The 11,267-nt window shown below is 32.6% G+C and overlaps 1 protein-coding gene across 1 annotated transcript; it reads left to right on the top strand.

Moving 5' to 3' along the window:
• The first annotated feature begins 1,873 nt into the window (after positions 1-1,873).
• Positions 1,874-7,769, top strand: LOC112509448 (fumarylacetoacetase). The gene is made up of 15 exons (XM_025114415.1): positions 1,874-2,157; positions 3,240-3,318; positions 3,484-3,542; positions 3,613-3,737; positions 3,829-3,903; positions 4,658-4,733; positions 4,860-4,959; positions 5,044-5,103; positions 5,247-5,317; positions 5,407-5,469; positions 5,878-5,942; positions 6,220-6,316; positions 6,432-6,557; positions 7,150-7,241; positions 7,444-7,769. Exons 1-14 carry the CDS (start codon positions 1,948-1,950, stop codon positions 7,210-7,212), a joined length of 1,269 nt encoding a protein of 422 aa, XP_024970183.1. The 5' UTR covers positions 1,874-1,947; the 3' UTR covers positions 7,213-7,241; positions 7,444-7,769.
• Positions 7,770-11,267: the final 3,498 nt, after the last annotated feature.

The following is an 11,267-nucleotide window of genomic DNA, read 5'->3' as shown; positions in this document are numbered from 1 at the left end:
TTATCCTTTTGCCCTTATCGGTATTATAAAATATATTTTCAATTTTTTTATTTTTAATTTTCTTAAATAACTTTGATCAATCTTAACCATTGATCAAGAAAATGGATGTGTGAGATTGGTTTACACAAATGGAGACGGTTTTTATTTGATCGCTCCTATATATATATATATATGTATATAGATATAATACTAAATTACTAAGAGAGGTCGGTTCAGTGATTCTCGATAGAGGAAAGAGTAAAAAGTGTAAGATAGGTTGAGAGAATGTGTAAAAATTGGTTGCTTTGAGGAAGAAGAATGGTCAAACTACACTTTTTGATTGAGAGGAGAAAATACTAGCTTTTTTGAGTTTTAAAATATTAAAAGTACATATTGGGGTCATTTGGCTTTGATTTTTAGTTTTTTAAAATAAAAAAGACACATTTTAAAGAGAAAGTATTACTACTGTCATAAAACTTATAAAAAAGCTAATAGAAAACATTACCAAAGCATATTATCTGAAGCATATGCCTCGACAGAGCCTCACACCTCAATGAACCAAGGTGTAAGCCTCAGGTGCGGGACTCAATAGCCGTTGCCTCAGGTGCGGTTTTGGACTGCCTCGTCTTAAGGCGTGCTTCGAGACGTATGCCTCAAACGATATTTAAAACCATGGTAAAGAACGACTAAAATGTGAATTTAAAATACAAAATACTATAAAGTAAAACGACCTATAAATTTTAGCTATTTTCGTTCGTAAATTTACGTACCTAATTTTGGGACCTTAGAAAAATAAGAGTAAACTACCATTTTGTTCCCTATGGTTTACACGAATCTATGAAAGTGGTCCCTATACTTCAATAACTACAATTATCATCCCTACTTTTTTGTATTTTGTTTTGAAAACAGTACTGGTCACTAACTCCGTTAAATATGTTTCTTAAGGGAAAAAGAGGCATTTATGGCTTTTTATCCTTTTACTCAAAGGATAAAAATTGTAATTTACTTTATATATATCTATTTATATTTATATCTATTTATATTTTTAAAAGTGGTTATAACAAGCTTTTTAACCATATTTGTTGAATCATCTCAATCTAACGGTCTGAATAGATTCTTTGTTTTTTTTTCAAGGTTTTCCCTCAAATATATGATGAGATCAAAAGACAATCTTTAATAAAAGAGTCGAAGAACCCATCTAAACCGTTAGATTGAGATGATTCAACGGATATGGTTAAAAATATGGTTATAACCACTTTTTAAGAAAATTATAAAAATATCACACACCATTTTTTAAATAGAAAATCGGCGTATATAAAAAAATTAAGTGAAATAAATTACACCAAAAAAACAATCACATTATTATCTATAATCTGACATTCATTTTGATATATTTTTTCATCTATTTTTTTGTGGTTTTCGAGGTTTTTTTTCAAGATTTTCCTTAAATATAGGGATGAGATAATGAGAGAATTTTGAAAAAGAAGCCGAAGAACCCATCCAAATTTTTAGACTGAGATGATGCTAAGAATATGATTAAAAATACAGATATAAGCATCTTTTAAAAATAAAATATAAATATAAAAAAGGTAAACTACAATTTTGGTCCTTTGAGTAAAATCAAAACACATAAAATGAAGAAAAAACAATAACAAGACATAAATGCCCCTTATTTAACGGACATATTTAATGGAGTTAGTGTATAGGGATCATTTTTAAAGTAAAATGTAAACAATAGGGACGATAATCATAGTTATTAAAGTCTAGGGACCATTTCATAGATTAATGTAAACCATAGGGACCAAAAGTAAAGTTTACTCGTTAATTAATGAGTGTAGGTGAGGCCGTGAGGGACCATTTTACGTTTAAATTGATACCAATTCGTACAACTCTGCTGCTCTTATCAGTAGCAGTCAAGTTGTTTCGTGTTGCCTTTGTTTTCGTCGGAGCTCCAACCGTCGATCAACTATGGCTTTGAAGTCTTTTGTTGAAGTTAAATCGGACTCACACTTCTCCATACATAACCTTCCCTACGGTATTTTCAAGCATGCTGGAGGTTCTATTACTACCTCAAGGCCTGGAGTTGCAATCGGAGATTACGTTCTCGATCTCTCCGAAATTCATTCTGCTGGTTTGTTTGACGGTCCATTACTTTCCAATTCCGATTGCTTTCATCAGGTTTTTATTTTGTATTTCTCTTAATTTTTCGTATACGCATTCTTTCAACTATGGTTGTAGTTTACTTTTTTTGATTACCAGTTGCTCTATATTAATGTACTGCTTTTTAGCCTTAAAGTTTCGCATAAGTCATCTGATTTTTATGTGTTGGATCCATCTACTTTCACTTTAAGTACTGGGCGTTTGATCAAATTCCGTGGATTACTCCTAGTTTACATACTCGCAGATTCTAAATAATAGGTTTCTAACTTGAGATTAGAGGATTTTGGTTTTGAAGTTGTTAACGGAATTGAGATTAGAAATTGAAGTACTAAGTGTGGCTAGTGAAGTTCTTGTAGAAAGGAGTATTATATTTGCAGTGGCATACATGATGAAGGTTAACTGGCTAACTTTAACACCTTGAAGGCGCAGGATTGAGGCAGAACTTCCTTTTGAGCTGATGATACTTTACAGATACAATATGACCTGACATGTGCTGCGAAGAATGTTTCTTGTACAAATTGTATCGGATGTAGATGTACTTGTTCATTGTTATATTGAAAATTTGAGAGTATATCATTTTTCCAGAATATTAGGCAACTCTACAAAATTGCTAATATAAAATCTTGATTGTTACGTTGTGAAACCATTTGGCAAAGGAGGATCATACTTCCAAATTCTATCCATCCGGATGGTACTATAGGTACTGCATTCAGGTTAAGTAGGATTTTATACTTTATAATTGGGATTCATGCATCTAGTGAATTGCAAAGTAAATATGGCCTTAGCATAGTCATGCTCATTCTATGTACTTCTCTCAGGTGGTAATGTTTTTTATATTTTTCACAGACAATCTTGACATTCAACGTTTTAACTGTCGTGTCTTGCTATTTACAGTTTTGATCATCTTTTTCTCTTCTTCCTGCAGAACGATAATCCTCTTAATAGACTTAGCTTACTGAATATGCAGCTAGTGTCTGGATAGCTTTGTGCTTAAGTTTTGTGTTGATTGTAATGCAAACAAACAGTATGGACACATTTAAAATGAAATTATGAAGACTATTTCTAACATGTTCTTTATACGTTAATTGCTTTGAATGCAGTCAAATCTTAACAAATTTCTGGAACTAGGAAAACCAGCATGGAAGGAAGCTCGTGCTACACTGCAAAAGCTATTATCATGTGCGATATGACATTTAATCTACTTTTTTCCTGAAGTATATATATATTTATACATATTCTGTCTGTAATTTGTTAAATGCAAATTATGCATGAGGGTACCTTGTTTGATAAGATTTAAATTCAAAATATGATTATAATTTACAATGTCTGTATTTCCTTATGTAGCTGCTGAACCATCTTTACAAAAGAATGCGAGTTTGAGGGAGAAGGCACTTTTGCCTATGGTAAGAGACATTCGGATGTGCCTTCTATATTTATGTTGTCTTAGAGCTTATTTAACACATACTGCTCCAGGTTCAGGTAGAAATGCTTCTTCCTGTTGCTATAGGGGACTACACAGACTTCTTTTCGTCCATGCATCATGCTAAGAATTGTGGGACCATATTTAGGGGGCCAGAGAACCCAATTAATCCCAACTGGTATGACAATTTGAGATGTATTATGCAAATTACAGACACCACCTTTGTAGAAATTTGCAAACTTCCTCTTTGCTTATACTCATTCTTTCAGGTACCATCTCCCCATTGCATATCATGGAAGAGCATCATCTATTGTAATATCCGGCACTGATATTGTTAGACCAAGGTACAACAAATCTATTCGACCTAGAAGATCTAATTGAATTGCTGTTAGATATTGTTACACTATTGTTAGTCCGAGATACCTAGCTAACAACAAGCCTGGAGATCAACTGGCTCTATCATTTACATTTTGAACAAGATTTAAAAGTTCTGTGGCTTCTAAATAGTTTGTATCTGACAATCAACTAACCAATCATACAGGACTATTTTCCGATTTTTATTCAAACTTCATTTCAACATTGGCTAACTGGTAAAATCAGTTCTCTTTAATGGGAAAGTTAGGTGTTCAAGTCTGGAAGGAATCTCTTTGGCCTTTATCTGCTTACAGAGCCTTCCCTCCTGAAGCCTCTCAAACCCCAAGCCTTGAAGCAGCATCCTCACAGTTAAACAGTATCCAATGAAATTTTATTATCTGATTCTTTTCTGTAAGTGAAACGCGTATTGTATATATAAGCATCAGCTCTATAGGAATGGATACAAATCAATTAACAGTCTGCATAATGTTAGGCACTCTGATTTTATATTACATGTAGGTATGCGCAGGCACACTCTAGATATATCATGTATGGTAGATACACATGCAAATGTGTTATGCACTTAAAGTTAAATGCTCTGCAATTAAAGTTGGACATCCTTTATTTATGCTCCTTCCCTATGTTTCTGTTCCACATATTTTTCCTAATAATTTCTGAAGATGAAGGACGACCCTTCATGTGGACTTCAGATCCCATCTTATATGCATTTTGTTTTTCCTCCAGAGGTCAAGGTTATCCAACCGGCAACTCTCCACCGTACTTTGGACCTTCACGGAAGCTGGACTTTGAGCTAGAAATGGTGAGCTTTTGTGGTACATAGGCTCTTTGGGCTTTTAAAGTTACAAATACTATTTCCAACACCGTGCTTCTGCAATGCTTATCTATGACTAATCCTCCTGTTGCCTTGTTTGTCTATTTCTTCAAGGCTGCTGTAGTTGGACCAGGAAATGACCTAGGAAAGCCTATTGATGTCAATGAGGCTGCAGATCACATTTTTGGAGTCGTGCTGTTGAATGACTGGAGTGGTATGCTGTTTTGTATATTTTCATTGCTGTTCGTTATCAAATTTGTTTTTTCGATTAACATTGATTACACAATGGCCTCCACAGCAAGAGATATTCAGGCGTGGGAGTATGTACCTCTTGGTCCTTTTCTTGGGAAAAGTTTTGGTAAGAACTTGGCCTTTATTTCTCTTAGAAAATAATATGACTGCTGCATAGTAGGGTGCTGATGATAAACTAGCTCAACTTGCTCACTCTTAATGATCAAATGTGTAGTAGAAAAACCATGCCCTAACTTCTGGTGTTTTCAGGGACTACAATATCCCCTTGGATTGTGACTCTAGATGCTCTAGAACCATTCGCTTGTGATGCTCCCAATCAGGTAGCTCTGTCCTTCCAAGACCATAAGCCAGTAGAGTTTGCAACTTAACTTCCTAGTATTGTATGCTAATTCATCTTTTGATAATGCAGATCCCTAAGCCCCTGCCATATCTTGCAGAAAATATATCCAAGAACTATGATATTTCTTTGGAGGTATGGTGTGAATGCTAGGAGTTAAATTCATGAAATGTTACAGTGTTCTTTTCTCTTCAGAGACGCATTTCTTTCTGAACTCTCAATAATATACTTTGGAACTTTCCTAGTCCATGTTAGTTTAGACCTTTAAATGTCACTAGATTGAGTCTACGTTGATTGAAGTTGTCTATATGTTTCCTCACCCATATGTCATTTCATCTTAGAAAGCTCTATTGGATTTCTTCCTCAGTTCCTTGTGATGACAAAACATTTCCAACCTCTTCCTCTGTTGACATTCAGTTGTAATATTTTCACACATTTTGTAGTTATATGCTTTTAACTTTGAATTATAGATGGAGTTTATACAGATTGAAAATTCTGTGGATTATTCTTTGTTATGAGATCTAACTTGTCAATCGCTTCAAGGTTCGGGTTAAACCGGCTGGAGAGGAGGATTCATTTACCGTCACAAGGAGCAACTTCAACCACTTGTAAGAAAATACACGATACTTAAGTATTGATGTTGGGTATCTCTGATTTAGATCAAATTAGTTTTAGAAATTCTAATAAAGCATCATCTTGTTTTCGTTATAGAAATTTCTGTAGATGCATGTGATTGTTTGACATGTTTGGCACCTTCTGCTCTCAAATTAAGTAGCTAGAAGTAACGTCCTCATGAATGATGGTGTTTTAACTGTTAAGTTCTCTGTATATAAATCAATCGAATAGAAGTTCTCGACTCAAAAGGCAAAATTTTATCTGTTCTAGGTACTGGACACTTACCCAACAACTCACACACCATACTATCAATGGTTGTAATTTGAGGCCAGGAGATCTCCTTGGAACCGGAACAATCAGTGGACCTGTAAGATGTTAGCTTTGTTTATGCTACTATGACATTTACACGTTGTTCTAGACTTCTATTTCTACAATGTTTTGTTAGAGGTAAAGTACATGAGGTGGCTGCTTGATGTTCACAGGAACCTGAATCCTATGGATGCTTGCTAGAGTTAACATGGAATGGAACAAAAGAGTTGCCTTTAGGTAAGACAACTCGTAGATTCTTGGAAGATGGAGATGAAGTTATTTTCAGTGGTTGCTGCAAGGTACTTTATGTTTTAATTTGAACTCCTATGTGTTTCTCCATTCCAGATTTTCATTTGCAAATGGCTCTAAAAACAAATATTCCCCATCTTATGGTGTCTTTCCAAGCCATGCACATTTCCTTTTCATGCCTTACAATTTACACGTGACTCCTGGCGAAACCTTGGCCATATGGTTTGACTCAAAAAGTTTTTTTTTCTCTCTTTTTTTATGTTGGATGCTCGTTTCTGGTTGTCAAGCATTTCACCACATTTCAATTCTTGATGCTGTGTGCTCTTTTTTACGTATAGTTTCTTCGTGTTGTTTGCACTACTTGGTGGAAATCATGTGATATTGTTAATTGCTAGTCATACACGACGTACACGTTAGAGTTGTAACGCCACTTGTGGGAATTATGTTTGGTTTTCATTTTGAACTTGGTGATTGCAACTGGGAATTATGTTTGGCTTGTGAAGTTGATAGAGATTTGGGTTGGGGTTTCTGATCTATGTTCAGTTAGAAAATTTCCTGATAAGTTTGATGTACATGATAAGATGTTCTGGCTTTACATTTCTAGTGTATCATTGTTTTGACTTTGTGGACTCTCTCCTGCAGGGAAATGGTTACAATGTTGGATTTGGTACATGCTCGGGGAAAATCGTACCATCTTCGCCATAATTAGCAGCTTGTTTCACCCATCAGTCTAGGTAGGCACATTGTGCTTTTCATTGAGCTTATTGAAGAAGTTTTGTTTAGTATTTTTCAATAAGTTCCTGGTTTCTCCAATTTATTAATGAATTTTTCAACATGTCCTTTTAGGTCATTTTACATTATCGATCATCATTTAGCTTATCAGCTAGTTTTTACACATCATGACTAGGTTATAAGCTAACAGTCAGCTCTTTTCAGGGTTACGAGTATTCTTGTCCAAAGCAGAGTGTAAGTGATAACTTGGAAGCTTTTACGACCCCATGGAGAAGGTAGAAGATTTCTATGTATGTAGTATTCAACTACAGAACCATGCTATCTTCCACGGTCAGATGTGAATTGCAATCTATTTGGTAAATATGTTTCTACCAGTATGGTATTTTGGATTACGGAAATTAGTTCTGAGCAGGTGGTGTAGGGGTGTTTTGCTTTGATATTATTGATGCATCTCCTATAAACCATTGATAGCTTGTTGCTATTTGAAAAGTTTACCGAAAGCTTATTATGGATGGGTCCAATCGACTCCTGAGAAAAACATTGGGGACATACATACTAAAACTCATTTCTATTCCAACCACACTAAAACAAAACATGTACATGGTCGGTGAGCGGATTAGTGGCCCTGAGGTTCACCTTATATGACTCCAGGCGTTTTTGGTCGTCGAGGAAATTAGTCTATATTTGTAAATTGGTCTAGATGCCCACAGTGACCAAAAAAACATTAAAAATCACAACACGCCAAGTTTCGTGGTGGTAGGCCGCTATATTTGGTGTTCTTTCCAAAACGAAAAAAATGCCGGCCAAATTACCGGCCGGTTGGAGAGAACTGACCAAAAAAGAGCATTTATATCGTCTGGTTTGAGATGCTTCGTAAAAACACTATTTTGTGTTTTCAAAACCTTTTTCTTTGCGGAGGAAATGAAATGAAAGAAAAGGAAAAGGGGAAGTAAAAAAGAACTTGTGTTTTCAAAAAAAAAAAGTAAGAGCGAGAGGAAAAGACTCGTAAAAAAATAATTATAAGTTTTCTTCAAAATGTGAGAAGACATGGAAAGAAAGAAAAGAAGAAAAACGAAATCTCTTAAAAAGATTATTAGACTTATGGGGAATAGATTTACTAGAAGGGTATTCGCGCAATGCAGTGAGATAAATCTCGATTTTAGTGTATAGTTTTTATTCTTTATTTTTATCGATATAATACGATTTTATGTGGTTTTGAAAAATCGATAATGGTTTTATTTTTGAAGATAACACATAATTTTGAAAAAATAAATCAATCAATATTAGTATCAAATTAACTATTTAACAATTATTGTTTCTTTGGTATAAGTTCTTTAATTCAATTTTTTTTATTGTAATTCAATTTAGTTTTAATAATAAAGTAATTTATTTTTGGTTTAATAATATAATTTTTTATAAAAATAATAATCAAACATTCTGTTAGAACTCAATGATTATCTTAATTATAATTTAGATTTTTTATGTTTAAAATAGATGTTTATCCTATATTTGATTATGTTTATCTGCAGTTAGTTATATGAATTTAAAAATAGAGCTTTAATAAGTTGTACTTACGTAAAATTATTTGTACTCTTGAATTTTAAGTAATATACATCAACAAACAGTACTTCATGCATAAAAAATAGTTTTTAAAAGTTTTTGTCAAATACTTTATAATATAGTATAGATCATATTATATAAAATTAAACAGTTTATTTTATTATCAATCTCATTAATTATTGTTTAATACCTTAAACCAGAACCCCATAGAATTATCCAACCTTTCATTTTAAAATTATATATCTTAAATGATATACTTGTAATTAATTTTCATTTTAAATCTTATCATATTTTTATTAATTAATCTATTTTGTTGAATAAAATTAATTATTAACTTTAAAAAAAAAATACATAATTAGAAAACTTTTATTCTAACGGTTAAAATGATACAAATATTTAATGTTAAAAAAAATAAAAGCATCATATGATATTTCACGAACAACACATTTAAGAGCTTATAAATTTTGAATATGATAAACGAATATCGACTAAATGAATGAATATTGTATCAGTTTAAAATATATAAGAATAAATGTTAAAATGCTTTTAAAAGTATTATTGAAGGTATTATTAATTTTCTTTTACTGAAAAGTTGTAAAAATATTATGTCATCTAAAAAATAAAATATTGTGAATGCTATTAGCATTTTGTTCAATACAAGTGCCCGTTAACGTGACGAACCTATAGTTTTTATCGAACGAGTGCAATTTTAAGACATATTAAGGGGTCATTTATCAAACACTTACACAGGTAAGTGAGCATCAAGTCATTTTACCTCACCGGATGAATATGGTAAGAATCAAGAATCTTACCCGGTAAAAGCGAGACAAGAACCAAGAGTCTTACCCGGTAAGTGAAAGCGACGACTCTTATCACGGTAAGTGCTTACCGGGTAAATTGTTGCATACCATACCGTTTTGGTGGACTAAAATCTTATCCGGTAAGTAAATGATAGTGTTAACTTTACTCGTAAGCGTTTACCGGGTAAGTGTTTGGTAAACAGCCCCTAATATATTCCTCAAGGTTTTAATCCTATGAAAAAGTTAACACCATCTGTTAATTTTGTTGGTTTGGAGAATAAATACATATTCTAAATATAATTTAAGACTATGTTTTAGATGTAATTTTTAGCCGAATTCCACCGTTTTTCGAGGGATTTTTTATTTCAGTTTTTTGGTTAATTGCGAGGAATTTATAAAATTTTTGGTTGATATTAAATGAGTTTTTTTAGATTTTTGGTTAATATGCGTTGTATATTATAATATCCTGAAACATCCTTCAAAATTTAGCATGTTACATCTTTCATAAAAGAATTCTACTTCATAAAATAATTCACCCTCCGTCCATCAATGGTTCATATATCTTCTTATATTTCTTACTTTAACTTCTATTCTCACACGATTCTTCGTCTATATATATATACACACACTCACACACATCTTAACTCCTATTATCACATGATTTTTCGTCTATATATATATATAGGGAAGAGATAAAATACAAACCAAGCTATTTGTAACCGTCGATTTCATTTTTTATTTTAGTGAATCTTTTTTTCATAAAATTGTTAAAGATGATAAAATTGTTTCAAACAATCATTTTATGATGAAATGTTTCATATATATTTTTATTAACTCGGATATCCAATCCGTTATGCGAGCCGACTAATTTCAGGGCCACCACCTGCTTTGCAGATAGCCCGGAGTCACCGCATTTGAACCTCCGTGGCTACAAGGGAATTTTAATTCCTCCTTGGATTTGAACATGTGACCTCCTGATATTTTTTATCTTTGGAGTTTATACACCACGAAACCAAAAACAATATGTATTGTGATGCGTGCTGAGATTGAAAAATGTCTCGAAAATCATATTCGCTAAGTAAATTGAAGATTTTCAACACGAGATTAGTGGTTTACGCATCTAATAATGTGTAACTACATTTTATCAAGCAGTAACACACACACATATATATATATATATATATATATATATATAAAGAGAGAGGTGGGTTATTATACAACCCCTTATATTTGTACAAACAATACAACTCAATCTCAAAAGTCCATTTAATTTGATGAATATGTAATTTCATAGAAGTTTTGATTGTTTCCTAATATAAATTATTGATCATAATTAATGAACCGTATTCATCTTTCATAAACATTTAAATAATGATAAATGAACTCACATCATTTCCATAAATATTACAATTTATTGGGTTGTATTGGTTGTACAAATACGATGGGTTGCATTTGAAACAAACTCTCTCTCTCTCTCCCTACATACATACATACATGCATGCATGCATGCATGCATACATACATACATGCATACATACATACATACATACATACATACATACATACTAACATAAAACAAATACATGAATTCAATTTACACCTGTTTTCTCAATCACTGTACTGTCATATATATATATATATATATATATATATATATATATATATATA

Source organism: Cynara cardunculus (assembly GCF_001531365.2).
Source record: "Cynara cardunculus var. scolymus isolate 2C chromosome LG 3, CcrdV1, whole genome shotgun sequence".
Lineage (NCBI taxonomy): Eukaryota > Viridiplantae > Streptophyta > Magnoliopsida > Asterales > Asteraceae > Cynara > Cynara cardunculus.
The sequence above is the reverse complement of the archived record's forward strand: the minus strand, read 5'-3'. Positions and strand labels throughout refer to the sequence as shown.